The sequence below is a fragment of the Ctenopharyngodon idella genome, chromosome 1 (assembly GCF_019924925.1).
Source record: "Ctenopharyngodon idella isolate HZGC_01 chromosome 1, HZGC01, whole genome shotgun sequence".
NCBI classification, from domain to species: Eukaryota; Metazoa; Chordata; class Actinopteri; order Cypriniformes; family Xenocyprididae; genus Ctenopharyngodon; species Ctenopharyngodon idella.
In genome coordinates, this window is record NC_067220.1 from 8,106,423 (window position 1) to 8,125,317 (window position 18,895).

Consider the following 18,895-nt stretch of genomic DNA (forward strand, 5'->3'; position numbering starts at 1 on the left):
AGACCAATACAAAGAAAGGATTTTTAGAAATCTTGGCCAACTGAAAAGTATGAACATGAAAAGTATGAGCATGTACAGCACTCAATACTTAGTTGGGGCTCCTTTTGCCTGAATTACTGCAGCAATGCGGCGTGGCATGGAGTCGATCAGTCTGTGGCACTGCTCAGGTGTTATAAGAGCCCAGGTTGCTCTGATAGTGGCCTTCAGCTCCTCTGCATTGTTGGGTCTGGCATATCGTATCTTCCTTTTCACAATACCCCATAGATTTTCTATGGGGTTAAGGTCAGGTGAGTTTGCTGGCCAATTAAGAACAGGGATACCATGGTCGTTAAACCAGGTACTGGTAGCTTTGGCACTGTGTGCAGGTGCCAAGTCCTGTTGGAAAATGAAATCGGCATCTCCATAAAGTTGGTCAGCAGCAGGAAGCATGAAGTGCTCTAAAACTTCCTGGTATACGGCTGTGTTGACCTTGGACCTCAGAAAACACAGTGGACCAACACCAGCAGATGACATGGCACCCCAAACCATCACTGACTGTGGAAACTTTACACTGGACCTCAAGCAACGTGGATTGTGTGCCTCTCCTCTCTTCCTCCAGACTCTGGGACCCTGATTTCCAAAGGAAATGCAAAATTTACTTTCATCAGAGAACATAACTTTGGACCACTCAGCAACAGTCCAGTCCTTTTTGTCTTTAGCCCAGGCGAGACGCTTCTGACGCTGTCTGTTGTTCAAGAGTGGCTTGACACAAGGAATGCGACAGCTGAAACCCATGTCTTACATACGTCTGTGCATAGTGGTTCTTGAAGCACTGACTCCAGCTGCAGTCCACTCTTTGTGAAGCTCCCCCACATTTTTGAATGGGTTTTGTTTCACAATCCTCTCCAGGGTGCGGTTATCCCTATTGCTTGTACATTTTTTTCTACCACATCTTTTCCTTCCCTTCGCCTCTCTATTAATGTGCTTGGACACAGAGCTCTGTGAACAGCCAGCCTCTTTTGCAATGACCTTTTGTGTCTTGCCCTCCTTGTGCAAGGTGTCAATGGTCGTCTTTTGGACAACTGTCAAGTCAGCAGTCTTCCCCATGATTGTGTAGCCTACAGAACTAGACTGAGAGACCATTTAAAGGCCTTTGCAGGTGTTTTGAGTTAACTAGCTGATTAGAGTGTGGCACCAGGTGTCTTCAATATTGAACCTTTTCACAATATTCTAATTTTCTGAGATACTGAATTTGGGATTTTCCTTAGTTGTCAGTTATAATCATCAAAATTAAAAGAAATAAACATTTGAAATATATCAGTCTGTGTGTAATGAATAAATATAATATACAAGTTTCACTTTTTGAATGGAATTAGTGAAATAAATCAACTTTTTGATGATATTCTAATTATATGACCAGCACCTGTACATACAAGAGTGTGTGTGTGTGTGTGTATTCCTTAAAATTAAAAAAAAAAAAAAATCTTATGTAAAGTCCCCTTAAAATCAAAATTTAAGTTTTTTAGCTTTTAGTATGAATATGTTAGCCTTAAGGCTATGAATAAGCTGGTGTGTTCCAAAACAATGACAAAATTCGCATTTAGGAGATGCAAGCGTTCACGGATTTTCATGACATCGCATCACACTTCAGTTTCTCATCAAATCTTCGGTCCAATCAAATGCTCTCTAGAACTGAATAATGCTGCACTTTCCAAGACACTTCAGTGGGCCTTTAAGTTAAAATAAAACCACATTGGAAAAAAAAAAAAAACCAATGAAAAAAGTCAATCAATTTTTTATTATTAAAAAAATTCAGTGCATATTTATTTATTCATTCATTCTTTCATTTGTTTCATTTTGTTTTTCACTTGGTGTTGGAGGAATACATAACTGTACAACATTGATATTATACATCAATAAATATGTATCCTGAATTCATCTCTGAGTAAGATCATTAAGGCAAATGAAATACAACAGAATTGCTCCGTCAGGAACTGTTATGAAAATCACTCCTCTTTTGGACTGTTGTTCAGTATTTCCTGCATTCCAGAGGATTCCTGTGCTGGACAAATGAGCTTCTGTAGCATCTGAATCTTCTCTTCCTCAGTTTTAGAGTTGAGCTCATGGACAGGAACCTAAAAAGGGTGATATATATGAGGAATAATATTGGAAATGCAAAAAAGAGAACCAGAGATTGAGCATTTGGTTAAATATTGTGACGATTACCATATTCATCTGGTATTTTGCATGGCGCTCCAAGGTATTTCAAAGAACACCATAATATTACTATGACACATGACTAAAAAACTCTCACATGTACCAAAAATATTGTATAAAGCGTGAGTCTCAGGTTTTGGTGTGATTATTTAGTGTGTATCAGAGGAATTAACACACTTACCAAAACAGGTTTATAACCAAGTTTTTCAAGATGCCGAAGTTTGATGACCAAGCTGGCTCGAGGATGTGTTGTACCAAAGCAAAATGAAGTCGGTGGAGCGCAGACCACTGCAATCCTGAAACACAGGACAGAGAAGAGACATTTATTTCTCTCTAAAACAACCTTCTAACAATCCAGAATTGGGGGGAACATCTAGGCATAAGAGATTATCATGTGACTCTTCACATAAACATCAGAGTTGTCTTGTGTTGTGCTACCTTCGGGCACATTCAGGTGACCCAGAATCCTCTGCACGGAGGCCACAGGTTTCTTCTTTGGGATGAGGCAGAGTAATCACACAGTCTAGAGCAAAGATTCAAACAATATTAAATCCAACATAAAATGCCATTCACAACACATTAAACAATATAATGTGACAGGTTTCTGAGTAAAATTATTCAGCAGGAATGTAGGGATTTGATTGATTGTGCAAAGTAATCTATATTAACATATATATAATAAAATTATGTAAATGTAAAATGTAAATTAATGTAAATTAATATGCAATTAATATAATGTACACATTAAAAAGCCACTTATTAGTCTGGCTTTTATGTATACATTTTATTATTTTTTGATTTAGTAATTCTTTATTTTATATATTATCATCATAATTATAATTTATTTCTATTTTGCTTTATCAACATTTCATTGTTGATCATTCTTATGAAATAATATATATGACATGTATATAAAAATATAGATACAACAAAATAATGATATATATGTATAATATTATATAATAATAATAATAATAATAATAATGATATATAATTATAACTATTTTTTAAATTTTCATTGCTTGTATTGTGTGTCAATCACTTGTTTACACTTTAAGGCAATTTGCATTGTATTGGATATCTTGATGGTGCTAAAAGTTTTATTTTTAATATGCAAACTATAATTTCTTATTTTTATCCTTTTGATTTGAGTAAATTTAACCTGGACATGTTTTCCTGACATTTATTTTGTGTCTATTATCACTTGTTTATGCTTGTAAACACTCACTTTACATTGTACTGGAAGGTGCCATATACATAAAGTTTTAGTGCTTGATTAATATAATAATATTATATATTCTTAAATTAAAATAATAATAATAATAATAATAATAATAATAATAAAATATGGCAATAATATGGTAAATATGGTAATAATTAAATATAGTTACTATTATTTTCCCACCTTGATGCAGTTTTGGTTACACCAACATAAAAGAAAAGTCTCTTGTGAGAAGGAGAAAATTATACTCCAATGAAAACATTTATTTTCTTTAAAGTCTGAGCTGTGGCCTAGCGATTAAATACATTGAGCTATGGTTGGTGCTCATGTGGTAAATGTGAGTTTGAATCCAACTTGTAACATCTGTTACTGTAAATAACACTAAGCCTGAACTTGGAACCAACAGAAATCTGTACATTAACATGAGCTTCATCTCACCAATGAAGTAGATGCTCTGCTCCAGCACACTGTCCTGAACAGCATCATTTCCCACAATGCTCCTGATCGCACTGAGCATTTCCTGGTTGACTGGGACGTCATGAGCAGGAACTGTGAAGTTGAGGTCTGGGATAGACCTCAGGGAGGGCGGCAGCTGAGGTTGATCCAGACGCAAACAGAGATCCAACGTGTGCAGCCACCTCTGAACCTTATTCGACTGTTTTCCTATGAGGACATGTAACAAATCACAGCTGAAATGTGACGCACTTTGGATGAGGAGAGAGAGGAAGTAGAGATATTAACCTTTCTGTATTTGGTCCAGGGTTTCCTGCTGTAGCAGTTTATCCAGTAAGGTTTGAGGGATGTGCTCCAGCAATGCCAGATAGTAAACGGCTTTCAGCAGGTCGGTGGGGGACATCTTTGGAAGGTAGGACTCTAAGACCTTCACCACACTGGACAGAAACCTAATTAAAAAGCAGGAAGTAAAAGTTTGCTTAAGTCAGACACATGCCTTGGGTTTTTGAGGGATTTATAACGTTGAATATTCTGATAAATAAGAATATTTACTTTTATTGGAAAATAATTTTATTGAATATACATTACTGTTCAAAAGTTTGGGGTCAGTAAGATTTTACCAAAGCACAAAGTCCCTCCAGCCGGAGTTATTCTCTATATCAGTGTCACCGTTTCTGAACACCCTGAAATGCTTCAATTGTAGTCTTAAGTTTTCTTCCAGGAACAAACACAAGTCACAATATTCCTCATTTAAAACATTCCTGCCCAAGGCATATGCAAAAAAGTGGGCAAGGCCTGGTTGAGTTACTTAGTAGTATGCTAAAACTCGCAGTTATGGTAAGGGGCGGAACATTTCCCAAACATGCTTAACCCTCTAGTGCTTTTCGCATTTCGGTCAAAAATTCCCTTTTTTTTTTTTTTTTTTTTTTAATTTCAATTAAATGATTGTACTATATTTCAGTTCGATAATGTTTTTTTATTTAATATTTTGTATTTTTAGGGGATTTTATAGTACTAGATTGCATTTATGCAGTAGTTATGATCCATTTATTCACTTTTTATTCACTGTGTTCCAAATTCGAGGTTGATATCTCAAAAAATTAGCGTTCGGTAAGATTTTTTTTGGGCGCAGTACCAAACGTTTCCACTAGATGAAATTCATACATTTCCAATGCGGCCATTTTTGACCACAAACAATCCAAGTGTGACTATTTTTTTCAGGACCATTTAACCTTTTTGAATCATGTCCATGATTTTTGTTTTTTTGTGTTCATACAGCAAGTGCTAAAACCTTTACCAAGTTTCGTACCATTTTGATGAAGTAAAAAAAAAAATTCTAAAAAAACAAAAACTTTTTGTTCAAAAATAACCCAACAGCACCAGAGGGTTACAGCGGTCGACCAATCACAACACACGGATCCAGCTGACCAATCAGAGCACATTGTTTTTACTGCATTTAAATGAACAAATAAATGAAGCCTTGGTGAGTTTTCAAAACATTTAAAAAATCTTACCGACCCCAAAATTGACAGTGTAGGTGATTAAAACCTACAACAGTGGCTTACTCTGTTTTTTTCTCTTTCAGGTCATGATTGAGGAGCGAAAACACTTTTAAAACACTAAGAAGGTCTTTCAGAGTCAGACTGTCAGGCTTCTGGATGATTCTCTCTGCAAATGCATCCAACAGGACCACAGGTCTGAACAAGAGATCCTCAAATGATACCAGAATGAGAATCACCTGGAAAACATGAAAAGCATTTAATAAAGGAAAACAAATCGTGCTGCATAATCATGTAATTCATCACAGGCCACTAATAATAAATACAACTCTTTGCTCTGATAATGTAAAATTAAAGGCAGGAATACAACAATAGCAATTTTTTTTTTTTTTTTATTGTGGCCAATAACTGATCTGATGGTTGATAATATACACTACCATTCAAAAGTTTGGGGATGGTAAAATGTTGTAATGTTTTTGAAATATTATGCTCACCAAGACTGCATTTATTTAAGCAAAAATATTTGTGCGTTCCGCTTTAAATATATGGTACAATTTCACATGGATCAGCAAATATCGCACCTGTTTGTTGGACCACATATCAAATGTGTTGGTCATGTACTCGGAGACAGAGCTGAAGAGGGTGTAGTTTCTGTAGCGAAGCTCATGGCAGGATTTCAGCACAGACAGAAGCTTACCGAAGGGGAATTCATGCACGTTTTCTGCAGGAAACAATGAGAGGTGAAGTGACAGTGACAGGTTTTTATTTGCTTTAGTTCTAGGAACATCTGAGAGGATCATGGTCCTTCTCACCAGCTATGTTCTTGCTGCAGACATCCAGCAGAGGTTTGAAGTTCAGGCCCATGGCAGCCAGGCTGGAGAACATGTACTGGGTGTTGGGTGGACTAAACTCATCTGCCAACGACAGAGTCTTTGTCTAAGGGAGAATAAAGAGGAATTGAACTAGAAATTGATCATGACAAACCACTAATTCGTTCAACAGGCAAAAAAAAGCCTTGAAGCAGGCATTATTTCTTGTTAGATAGTTGCATCATGTTAGGATTATTTTGCCCCAAAATCATAAGGGAAAAAAATATATATATAAATGATATTTTGCATTAAAAAAAGTCATTTTCAATTTCATTTTCAAGAAAATTAAGCACAGTTTCCTTCACCATTTATTATTATCATGCAAAAAAATCTCATTCTCATTACTGTAAAGTGAAAAATAACATTATTTATAAAAATATTAATTATAATTAATAAATAATGTAAAATAAAATCCACAAACTGTAAAGTATTTTAAAGTATTTATATATCATGGCTGTTAAAAAAACAAAATAAAAAAAAATAAAAAAATCGCTGTATTACAGGAATGAGACTTTAATGATAACTACTACTAAGGGTTATTATTGTTAACTAAAACTATTAAAAACATTTCTGTTAATTGAAATAAACCTGAAATAAAGTAAAATAAAATATAAAGATTAGTCGAAAAATTTAAACTGGAAAAAAAATAAAACTAAAACAAAAATAAGTTAAACCTAAATAGCAATATTAAAAAAAAAGAACAATATGACAAAAACACATAATGAAATAACTAATATATAATTTCTTGTTTGCTTGCTTTTTTGGAGTAAACATTTTTATTAGATTCATCCACAGAAATCAATTGATTGAGAAATCCAATTTCTTTGTGAGATACATTTTAGGTGAATAAATGTTCAATCTAACCGCCAGCTGTTTCTTCAGATGTATCGGAGAGTTTTTGCCCACCGCACGCATCATGCTCTGCAGGACAACCACGCTCTGGATCTCAGGAATACGATCCTTTAGCAACAACCTTCAAAATCAGAGCACAAATTGATTGAAACAGACACAGATGTCACATTATAAGGTCATAATTGGACTGTAATAATCTTCATACCTTAAAGCCTCTCTTAGGGCCTGAACATTCCTACCGTTCTCCATCTCCCGAATACAGGCAGCCAACACCGAAAGAGACCTTATATCAAACTGATTCAGCCGTTCCTGGAATGAGCAGATTCGAAGGATCATGTGACACTGAAGTATTGATGCTGAAAATTCAGCTTTGTATCACAGGAATAAATTACATTTTAACATATATTCAAATAAATAAATAAATGCCACCTTGGTGAAAAAACTGGAAAGATTTTCTAATATTAATGCAGATCCTAAAGCTCTTGCCTGATCATAACCCTTCTTTTCCCAGTAATATTCCTCTGAGCTTTTCTCTTTTGTAATGTCTCTCAGCCATCTCTGTTTCTACAGTCTTTCTCCCTCTTGCTCACTCCCTCTCCTCCCCCATCATGAGTGGACACACCCCCTACTGCTGATTGGCTCACTCTCTCTCCTCCCCCATCATGATAGACACACCCCCTACTGCTGACTGGCTCAGTCTCTCTCCTCCCCCATCATGAGTGGACACACCCCTACTGCTGATTGGCTCACTCGCTCTCCTCCCCCATCATGAGTGGACACACCCCCTACTGCTGACTGTCTCACTCTCTCTCCTCCCCATCATGAGTGGACACACCCCTACTGCTGACTGGCTCACTCTCTCTCCTCCCCATCATGAGTGGACACACCCCCTACTGCTGACTGGCTCAGTCTCCTCCCAAATGGGAGTGGACACAACCCCTACTGCTGACTGGCTCACTCTCTCTCCTCCCCCATCATGAGTGGACACACCCCCTACTGCTGACTGGCTCACTCTCTCTCCTCCCCCATCATGAGTGGACACACCCCTACTGCTGATTGGCTCACTCTCTCTCCTCCCCCATCATGAGTGGACACACCCCTACTGCTGACTGGCTCACTCTCTCTCCTCCCCCATCATGAGTGGACACACCCCCTACTGCTGACTGGCTCACTCTCTCTCCTCCCCCATCATGAGTGGACACACCCCCTACTGCTGATTGGCTCACTCTCTCTCCTCCCCATCATGAGTGGACACACCCCTACTGCTGATTAGCTCACTCTCTCTCCTCCCCATCATGAGTGGACACACCCCTACTGCTGACTGGCTCACTCTCTCTCCTCCCCCATCATGAGTGGACACACCCCCTACTGCTGACTGGCTCACTCTCTCTCCTCCCCCATCATGAGTGGACACACCCCCTACTGCTGACTGGCTCACTCTCTCTCCTCCCCATCATGAGTGGACACACCCCCTACTGCTGATTGGCTCACTCTCTCTCCTCCCCATCATGAGTGGACACACCCCCTACTGCTGACTGTCTCACTCTCTCTCCTCCCCATCATGAGTAGACACACCCCCTACTGCTGACTGTCTCACTCTCTCTCATCCCCATCATGAGTGGACACACCCCCTACTGCTGATTGGCTCACTCTCTCTCCTCCCCATCATGAGTGGACACACCCCCTACTGCTGACTGTCTCACTCTCTCTCATCCCCATCATGAGTAGACACACCCCCTACTGCTGACTGGCTCACTCTCTCTCCTCCCCATCATGAGTAGACACTTCCCCTACTGCTGACTGTCTGACTCTCTCTTCTCCCCATCATGTGTGGACACGCCCCCTACTGCTGATTGGCTACAAGTGTGTTGTGGCGCTCGGTCCGATCCACTTTCAACAGCGTTTCTCAGAAATCGCGTACTGCACCTTTAATGAACATGTCAATTATTCATATTTTCAGCCTAGAAGACAAAACCACTTCAATTACCTGTATAACACGCAGCAGCGTCTGGACAACATGCGTGTCTTGTGAAACTCCTAGGTTGACAATGGCCAGCAGAGTGTAGGCCAGATCCTCACTCCTCATGCGCCAAGCATCAGTCGTGGCCCGTTCACAGACCTCCTCAAACCCCAGGTGATCGAACATCAGCCGCAGCTCACAACGCCGCTGCTCATCCGTCATTTTCTTCGTGCTCTCCCAGATGCGTGTGAAGATGCTGCTGATGAGCTGCTGCGACACTGGGAACTGCTTCAGCGTGTCCAGCACATCCGTGGGACAATAACAGTTCTGCAAATGGCTGTAGAAAGGAGTCCTTTCTGCCTTATCCAGGAGTTCACTGGTCTTTGTAGAAGCTGGAGTTTGTTTAATCTGAGCATTAAGAACATCATGACCACTCTGACAGTAATACCGGACTTGTTTTAATGTGTGTCCTTGTATGTGTTTTCTCCCAAACTGAGATGACGCAGCAAAGTTTCTGCTTTTATAACACAAAGACGTCTGTGTCCATATAAAAGAGTCATATTTCCACAGCGGCGTGGATCTCAGAGTACATCTGAGCATCTCCAAACCTGATTTATACATGCTCATTGTGGGTGACTCTCCAAAGCTTCAGACATGGTGTAACCTGTTTCAACAAACAAAAATGTGAAAGAGAAACAACTGTACTTACTACATGTTGTGTTACTACTGTAAAATCATCATTAAAATTATGGTATTTTGATTACCACAGTACTTTTTACCATTTTTTTTTCTAACCAGTTTTTCTAAACTCTTCTCACAGTTCTCTTTACCAACTTTCAGTTTGGCACAGCAGTTAATTTCACATTCAAAATGCACTAAAACTACCGAAACACTTCTCAAATCAAGCCATTTTTCCATAACACCAGCACACTGTTAAGGGATAGCTCACCCAAAAATGAAAATTCTGTCATCATTTACACAAGTTGTTCCAAACCTGTATACATTCCTTTGTTCTGTTGAACACAAAAGGAAGATATTTTGAAGAATGTGGGAAACTGAACAGTTCTGGGGCACCACTGACTTCAATAGTATTTTTTTTTCTTACTATGGAAGTCAATGGTGCCCCAAAGTGGCCTGGTTACAAACTGGATACAAAATGTCTTCCTTTATGTTCAGCAGAACAAAGAAATTTATACAGGTTTGGAACAACTTGAGGGTGTGTAAATGATGACAGAATTTTCATTTTTGGGTGAACTATCCCTTTAAGAACCAATGTGGTTCATTCTTGTGTTACGCATCATGTTTGAGCTTCAGCAACAGGTTTGTTTTTAGCGAGTCAAGCAGGTTCGATTGAGCTTCTGTTTATGTTCTCTGATCAATGTTTATATGTGAATAAAAGCCTAAATGCAGTCTGTTCATCATATAAAGCGATCGAGTCTCTTCAGAAAATTTGGATTAAACCGCTCAATTCATATGGATTAGTTTTACGATCTCTTTATGAACTTTTTGAAGTGACAAAGTGGCAGTTGTATAGCTGTTAATGGAGGAACAGAAATCTCTCAGATTTCATTAAAAAGATCTTCATTTGTGTGCTGAAGATGAACAAAAGTCTTCTGGGAAGACACCAGGGTGAGTAAATGATGACAGAAATTTCATTATTAGGTGAACTAACCCTTTAGTTTATCAGTTTTGGAAAAACTATATAAACAGGTGAAAATTGACCTGTAGGTACATAGAGTTTTGGTGGTGGTTGTCTGAGAAAGAAAATAATTAATATAATTTGAAAGAAGTAGTCACTGAATACATTTTGTGCAAAAAAAAAAAAAAAAAAAGAAAAGAAAAGAAAAGGAAAATAGTCCACAGTTTAGCCCACATAGACTGCTGTTGTGCTCACTGTGGGAAGAGTTGAGAAATGGCGATTGTAAACTAAAACAAAACAACAACAACAAAAAACAGATGTTACTGATTTTACCTTTCATATGTTTTGTCTCTTCTCATGTGCAGTGAAATGCTCTCAAATGCATCCAACAGGGTCACAGGTGGATGCAAGGTCTTGGAATATTACTAGAATTAGAATAACAGAAATAAATGTATATTTTTTTTGTACGTATCTGTCTGATTATCCACAATACATTTTAATCTGAATAAATTGCCAAATGTTCAATTTAGCTAAAGACATATATAACAATGTGAAAAATGTAAAATCAAGTAAAATAAACAAATTCATTTAAACATTTAGAGGACATTTGTGCTTACATTGCCTACACGTCCTTGTACAGAAACCTTGAAAAATGCCTCACTATAGCTGTAAAACCCGTATACTATTTACATGTTTGCGGTTAATTATGGCTCAGTCATACATTTTAATGAGCCGTTGATCTTTAATAATCATAATAAAAGTATCTCACCCTTCGGTTGTTGTCTTCACATGTGTACTGCTCTCACTATGAGCGCAGCCATGACACAAACAGGGAGCGCGCGATTACTGCCTCACAATAGTTCCGCTTCCAGTATCGCGTGATTTTCATAATGTAAATTTAAAAATGCCGCCCAAATAGTTAAATAAACTCCTATATAACGTGTTTAATTCATATTATACATACAAAATATTATTTTTAAATAAAAATATAGATTTGAAAAACGAAAGCGAAATGCTTTCTCCCCAGGAAATGTTATAAGAGCACACAATGTTACCTAGCAACGCCGGACGCGCTTGTGAATGGACTAAAACATGGCAAAATTTGTTCTTGCAGGTTGGTCGGTTTTATGGCTAATTAAACAAACTACCTAAATTTGTAAATCTGTCTGTCTGTTTGTTTGTAAACTTTATGGTTTATAGCTGTTATTGTATGTTCATCTAGTCAAACCCCTTCAGTATTTATAATTATGTTTATGGTCAATCATGTCACAATCAGCAACATTTTAATGCTATAATATTCTCTCCATTCGCTTACACAGGAAAAGCAGATTGTCCTCATTACGCAAAAGCTGAGCTTCTTGCTGATGTGCTGCAAAGAAACCTGCCAGATTTCCACATTCACAAGATCTGTGTTCACCCCAGTGAATGGAAGGTAAACCTGTGAGTTCATGCAGAGCTTTAAGAGCTCTTTAATCATTTCCACACCATTTTTATGCTGGACTAAAGATGTTCTCAGTTCATTTATGTCTTTTATTCATATTGAACCACCTTTCTTTGTAGATATGGCTGGAGGACACCTGCGCATCAAATGGATGGACACATTCAAGCTCTCCTATAGTATGGAGGGAGCTGATTGATCGTGGGGGTAAAGGAATGCTGATCGGAGGCTTCAGTGATTTCCTTGAGCATGCTCAGGTTTGCATGATAGGATACCAAAATAATAGAGGAATTCATTTCAAGTAATTAAGCAAATAAAACACTCCCTAAATAAGGATACCGTCCATATAAATTAGGGTTACAGTTTTTCTCAGTCGCTTTGGCTCATGTTTTTTTTTTTGAAAACGCTTGCAAAAATTTATCAACTCACCAAAAACATTTAATTCATGCTCAGTGTTGGGGATAACGCATTACAAGTAACGCAAGGTACGTAATCATATTGGATGTGTCAGTGTTTTGGTTTGAGATATCTTACCCAGAACAAAATCTGCCCCGGAGCAGGTTAGCCATGGAGCGTAAGTTACTATCGTGATGAACACCTATAAAAACCAAGTCACTTCCTTAGTACCGAAAACCCAGGATTGGCGCAAACTAATCTGAAACTTACCTGGCTAGCCAACTAATCTGAAATTTACCTGGCTAGCCAACTAATCTGAAACTTACCTGGCTAGCCAACTAATCTGAAACTTACCTGGCTAGCCAGCTAATCCGGCTTCATGGTACAGGCCCCAGGATAACGCTCAGAAATGCAGTATAACGACATACAAGACTTCACAAAGACTGACAGAAAACACAGGGTTTATATAGGCAGGGTTAACAAGGATAATGAGACACAGGTGCATGTAATCAGGCATAATGAGTGTGGGCAATGGGTTATGGGAAATGCAGTGAGACAACAAAGACGGAAGGAGTGCCCTCTGGTGGAAATCAAGGGCAGTCCAGCTGGTGAATGTAACAGATACAAAGCAATTGAGAAAAACTAGTGATTTTTTGCAAAAAAAAAAAAAAAAAAGATGTCAGATTTTATTTTAGCTTTAAAATTACTGCAATATATCAATTTAGACTACAAAACAAGACTATAAAACAAAACTCAACAAATACCTTCAACCAAACGACTGAATTATATTAATTCATAAGCTAATCTAAGATCAGCGACATCCAGTTTCATTTAGGTAGTGTATGTGAATATCAATACTTTTGTCCTCTCCTGCAGGGTTACTATGGCATCACCTCAGATATGAACTCTGATCTGATGCTAAAAATTGCAGTAGAGAATCACCAAACTAAAGAGCTGTGTATGAAGGAGGAAGTCCACCGACACGTGTCTCTCAGACCTCTGCACATCTGGATCAGCAGGTGGACGTGTTTTATCAGGCCCCATTGCCTATAAAGTGTGCCTATTATGCTTTTTCTGAGATTACCTTTCATGTAGTGTGAATGTAAAAGGTCTGCAAACTTTCAAAGATCAATGTGTTCGATAAACTGAGTTATTGTCTCCCAAAAGAAAGAACGAGTCGTCAGTAATTCCAGTTTTACCTTCTACTTGTACCTACATAGGTTTGTACCAAATTTGCATAATGCCAGCCTATGGTGTTCAAATTAACCCACCCTCAAACACTGTAGTTGTTGCTGAGACTGGAAGAGTTAGTTTGTTGTTGTCAGAGAAGACACTGTTTTCTGCACTGCAAGACAAAATCCATTTTGCAGGCACTTCCAAAGGATGAGGACTCTGGCTTGATCATTACTGTTCATATCATTGTGTATACAAGTGCTGAGGAAGCCTCCAGAGTTAAAACTGAGATATGATAATGGCTGTTTCAATACCGAACCTGCTTGACTTGTGAGAACAAACCTCTTGCGGAAGCTCAAACGTGCTGCGTAACACGAGAATAACCCTCATTGGTTCTTGCGGAAGCTCAAACGTGCTGCGTAACACGAGAATAACCCTCATTGGTTCTTGTGGAAGCTCAAATGTGATGCGTAACACGAGAATGAACCTCATTGGTTCTTGCGGAAGCTCAAACGTGATGCGTAAGCCGAGAATGAACCTCACTGGTTCTCGCACATCAAGCGAACTTGCTTGAGCTTCTGTTTACCATAACTGATGTGTGCGTTGATGAATGTTTATATGTGAATAAAAGCCTAAAAATTAAATCTGTTCATCATATAAAGCGATCGAGTCTCTTCAGAAAATTTGGACTAAACCGCTCAATTCATATGGATTAGTTTTACGATCTCTTTATGAACTTTTTGAAGCGCCAACGTGGTAGTTGCGTAGCTGTCAATGGAGGGACAGAAATCTCTCAGATTTCATTAAAAATATCTTCATTTGTGTTCTGAAGATGAACAAAAGTTATACAAGTTTGGAATGACATGAGGGTGAGCAAATGATGACAGAATTTTCATTTTTGGGTGAACTAACCCATGTATGTAAACCTATTATAGACCTCTAAAAGAAAATTAGGATCCTTTAAAATAGCATAATAGGGGCACTTTAAAAGAGTAAAAAAGATTTCTTACTATCTTTAGATGCATGACATTTAACCTGAGAAAAACCTCTTTCAGTGCTCTGAACCCCATCTGCTACAGCCTCATCCCTCAGTTGTTCACCCCAGGACTGTTTCCAGGTCTCCCCCTTTTCAGCCTTCACCTCATGGACACCTGCGGCTCTGAGGAAATGTTACGAGGACTCAAGATGGAAACGGAAGACCTCGCCCTACCTCAGCTCCATGAGGTCACTGTCCATTCAGACCAGACACAGGCGTTTCAGGAAGCCCACTTCATCATCTTTCTGGATGACCTGCAGCCTATATGTGAAAGTAACGATGAGCCGGATGACAAGGACCACATGGTGAGCCGGGTTGCAGAATGTTTCTGTTGCTATGGGCAACTCATCGAGGCGAATGCACGGAAAGACGTACGAGTGATCGTGGCGGGAGACTCCTTTATTAATCTGAAGTGCTCGCTGTTAATTGAGAACGCACCCTCTGTTGACCCGCACAACTTTGTGGCGATGACAACGCAGCTGGAATGCGAGGCAAGAACTCAGCTTGCGCAGAAGTTGTCGGTAAAAACAGCAGGTAAAATAATAAATATTTGTTCTAATGTTTGCAATACAATGATGCATTTGAAATTTGATTCAGTTCAGTTTGATTATTTTAAAATGATTTATAATTATTTTCGAAAGTATTCTGAAGAAACAATATGCATTTTTTTTACATTCACAAGCACATGAATCATATGTATTATTACATAAACATGAAATAATTACATTAATAAAATAAAATAATTAAAAATAAATTATTCTTTTCTTACTGTCTTTTGCTGTGCATGCTCAAATTTCCCCTTTTTGTTATATTCACAGACATGACTAATGTTATTGTATGGGGAAACATCAGTGGCAGTTACCATATTGACCTGCAGAGGGCGAAGGTTTTCAGATATGATGGCGCAATTTGGGGACCAGATGGTTTTTCTCAGCGAGTCATGGAAATGATTTATGATTGGTAAAGATCATTGTGGTGCATGACTCAGGCCATATGGCTCTTTTACGCAATTTCATTATGAATCCATTTATGAATCATTATAAATGGTATAATTAAGTAAACACTAAATCAGATGTAACTGGAATGTCATCAGATGAACAGTCCATACATATCTTAAATAGTCTAAATGAACTCATAATTATACTCATCTTTTGTTTTATAAGGAAATGGCTGGAGACAGATTTTATGACTTTAGTACATAAACATCGTGCCACAATTTCGTCAATGACCAACAAAGCCACAGCAATATCATCAACCAATGGAATAATGAGCATTTTAAGGGCCTGGAATAATGAATCTTCTCCAGAGGAAGTTTTCTCATTGGGTGTACTTAGTACAGGCAAGATCATTCAAATCATCCTCAAACATGAAATAAATATGGCTTACAGTATGCATATTTATAACGTATCTTTTATAGTTAATTTATAGGCAAATGCTTGTAAATGCATGATCAGCATGTGTGACCTTTCTAAATCTGCAGGGCAGTTTGGGATTCCAGCAGGTTTGGTGTTTTCTATGCCTGTGAGCTTCAGGAATGGTCTCTGGTCAGTGCGGTCAGACATTACTGTTACAGATGAGTTGAGGGTAAAACTTGATGCTTGTGCTGATGAACTTAAAATGGTGAGTACAAGAAGTAATATATATATATATATATATTACTTATTATATTATATTTAAAATGATCCCATGATGGGAAACCATAAAAGGTTCTATTTGCCTAAAAGAACCATTTAAAGGGATAGTTCACCCAAAAATGAAAATTATGTCATTAATTACTCACCCTCATGTTGTTCCAAACCTGTAAGACTTTCGTTCATCTTCAGAACACAAATGAAGATATTTTTAATAAAATCTGAGCAATTTCTGTCCCTCCATTGACAGCTACACAACTGACACTTTGACGCTTCAAAAAGTTCATAAAGAGATCGTAAAACTAATCCATATGAATTGAGCGGTTTAGTCCAAATTTTCTGAAGAGACTCGATCGCTTTATATTTTGAACAGTTTGAATTTAGGCTTTTATTCACATATAAACATTGATCAGCAAACATAAACAGAAACTCAACCAAATAAAGTGAGGGAACAAACCTCTTCAGAAGCTCAAATGTGATGTGTAACACGAGAATGAACCTCATTGGTTCTCGCACGTCAAGCAAACATGTTTGATCTTCCGTTTACCACAACTGATGTGAGTTGATCAATGTTTACATGTGAATCAAAGACTAAATTCAATCTGTTCATTATATAAAGCGATTGTGTCTCTTCAGAAAATTCAGACTAAACCGCTTGGTTCATATGGATTAGTTTTACAATCTCGTTATGAACTTTTTGAAGCATCAAAGTGTCAGTTCCATAGCTGTCAACGGAGGGACAGAAATCTGTCAGATTTCATCAAAACTATCTTCATTTGTGTTCCGAAGATGAATGAAAGTCTCACGGGTTTGAAACGACACGAGAGTGAGTAATTAAAGATAGAATTTTCATTTTTAGTTGAACTATCCCTTTAAGGTTCTACTGCATATGGAACCTTTTCTTCTAAGAGTGTAAAACCTATCAGCCAACCAGAGAATGTTCTCTGCTTTTTTGGAAAGTTTTGGAGACTGCAAAGGTTTAGTCAAAGTTTGTGAAGTTGCTTGGCAGTAACAAATAAATACATGCTTTTATGTGCTTCTTCCTGGTGGGACACGGATAGAACACTTGATCAGCTTTGATGAGATTGCAGTGGTTAATCAATGTTGTTTTATGCATTTATTTGCTTTAGGAGAGAGACATTGCTGCTAGAATACTGAAGAAAGATGAATGACGGCTCCCCAAATGCAGACTTCAGTGACATGACACATCATTATTCTAATAAGGATTACTATTTGTTAAGCTATATTTGCATAATCACAATCTCAATGCTTTAAATGACAAGTGTGATGAAACTGGCCCATAAAAATGTTCAGCTCAATTCTTGAGAGACTCTTGTTGTTGATAGTGCTAATTACTATTCAAGTCATGCAATTTCACCCAAAAATGTGGGAAATGTGGGAATTTTAGATGGAGGACCATACTTTTTGTTTCAGGTTCTCACTCTTTTTCTAGTAAACACAAATGTGAATCAATACCAGAAAAACTTTGTGCTTAATCAATATGTTAATATGTTATTCAGTCATAGTTACCATTTATTGTTATGCTATTATTTCCTTAATCAAACTTTGAAAACTAATTTTCCCCATAGGTGGCCTCAACAAACTTCCAAAGGGGCTGGAGGATGTCCTAAAAGTATTTAAATTAATAAAGTATTATTACCTTACCTTTGCTTACTTAACTTTTATAGACTGATAGAACAAGGAAAAACAGAAAAGGTACTGGTCATTTTCTGGCAGGACATTTTCCGCTTACTGTAGTTTCTTTAACCCTAAAACACAACATGACATTTTTCTGTTAATAACGACTTCTGTAATGTTTCCATACTCAAGAGATTTATCACCCCCACTTATCGAGATTACAGTCACCTCCGACTATAAGCAGTGCGACCATCTGCCTTCAGTTCTGTTGCCAGCTCACTGCAGGCCCGTCAACATGGTAGCATTACCTCACATGCCCTTTGTCATGCCTGGCTTTATCTCTCGCTGTCCCCTGAGGACAGTCAGCAAATATTTAAAGAGGACCTATAATGCCCCTTTTACAAGATGTAATATAAGTCTTTGGTGTCTCCAGAATGTGTCTGTGAAGTTTCAGCTCAAAATACCCCACAGATCATTTATTATAGCTTGTTAAATTTGCCCCTATTTGGGTGTGAGCAAAAACACACTGTTTGTGTGTGTCCCTTTAAATGCAAATGAGCAGCTGCTCCCGGCCCCCTTTCCAGAAGAGGGCGGAGCTTTAACAGCTCGCGCTTCGGTTGCTCAACAACAACAAAGCTGGAGAATCTCACGCAGCCAAAATGAGGATTGTCAGTAACGGTGTTCAGCCTTACATTGTTCAAACCGGAGTCGACACTGATGGAGAGACTCAGGAAGAAGTTACAACTTTTAGAATGAAACTGGACGTTTCTGAATGGTTAGTGGATAAATTTATGTAGTTGCTGTGGAGTTGATTCAATCCATTGACTAGCATGTGCCGTCATGTTAATCTTTTGTGCAAATCCAGCGTTGAATTGACCCTCGTTTGTGAAGCA

The 18,895-nt window shown here is 38.1% G+C and overlaps 2 protein-coding genes across 5 annotated transcripts; one reads left to right on the top strand and one right to left on the bottom strand.

The window, feature by feature from the left end:
• Nucleotides 1-1,758: 1,758 nt before the first annotated feature.
• fastkd2 (FAST kinase domains 2) lies at nt 1,759-12,976 on the bottom strand. 4 transcript variants are annotated; one of them, XM_051905255.1, is made up of 14 exons: nt 12,879-12,966; nt 12,663-12,726; nt 11,024-11,115; nt 9,079-9,715; nt 7,297-7,400; nt 7,104-7,212; nt 6,183-6,306; nt 5,952-6,091; nt 5,437-5,609; nt 4,160-4,320; nt 3,857-4,081; nt 2,635-2,719; nt 2,378-2,492; nt 1,759-2,114 (listed from the first exon to the last, which is right to left on the bottom strand). In XM_051905255.1, the coding sequence occupies exons 4-14, from the start codon at nt 9,676-9,678 to the stop codon at nt 1,986-1,988; spliced, it is 1,965 nt and encodes a 654-aa protein (XP_051761215.1). In that variant the 5' UTR covers nt 9,679-9,715; nt 11,024-11,115; nt 12,663-12,726; nt 12,879-12,966; the 3' UTR covers nt 1,759-1,985. The 4 variants fall into 4 exon arrangements, with proteins under 4 accessions (XP_051761215.1, XP_051761224.1, XP_051761206.1 ...); XM_051905264.1 differs by lacking the exon at nt 12,663-12,726 and having other exon boundaries at nt 12,879-12,976; XM_051905246.1 differs by lacking the exons at nt 12,663-12,726; nt 12,879-12,966 and adding an exon at nt 11,460-11,579.
• mdh1b (malate dehydrogenase 1B, NAD (soluble)) lies at nt 11,659-18,028 on the top strand. Its single transcript, XM_051905286.1, has 9 exons — nt 11,659-11,804; nt 12,010-12,122; nt 12,251-12,385; nt 13,401-13,543; nt 14,753-15,267; nt 15,552-15,693; nt 15,897-16,072; nt 16,214-16,353; nt 17,495-18,028. Exons 1-9 carry the CDS (start codon nt 11,783-11,785, stop codon nt 17,534-17,536), a joined length of 1,428 nt encoding a protein of 475 aa, XP_051761246.1. The 5' UTR covers nt 11,659-11,782; the 3' UTR covers nt 17,537-18,028.
• The last annotated feature ends 867 nt before the right edge of the window (nt 18,029-18,895 follow it).

What these genes read in the sequence shown, in the direction of transcription:
- fastkd2 (XM_051905264.1), bottom strand. Translation starts at nt 9,678, where the DNA reads ATGAGCATGTATAAATCAGGTTTGGAGATGCTCAGATGTACTCTGAGA. An exon ending in ATCTGAAGAAACAGCTGGCG is followed by an intron (nt 6,307 to 7,103) that starts GTTAGATTGAAC and finishes ATTCTCCCTTAG; the next exon opens with ACAAAGACTCTGTCGTTGGC. An exon ending in CTGCAGCAAGAACATAGCTG is followed by an intron (nt 6,092 to 6,182) that starts GTGAGAAGGACC and finishes TGTTTCCTGCAG; the next exon opens with AAAACGTGCATGAATTCCCC.
- mdh1b (XM_051905286.1), top strand. Translation starts at nt 11,783, where the DNA reads ATGGCAAAATTTGTTCTTGCAG. An exon ending in TTCACCCCAGTGAATGGAAG is followed by an intron (nt 12,123 to 12,250) that starts GTAAACCTGTGA and finishes CTTTCTTTGTAG; the next exon opens with ATATGGCTGGAGGACACCTG. An exon ending in ATTGGGTGTACTTAGTACAG is followed by an intron (nt 16,073 to 16,213) that starts GCAAGATCATTC and finishes CTAAATCTGCAG; the next exon opens with GGCAGTTTGGGATTCCAGCA.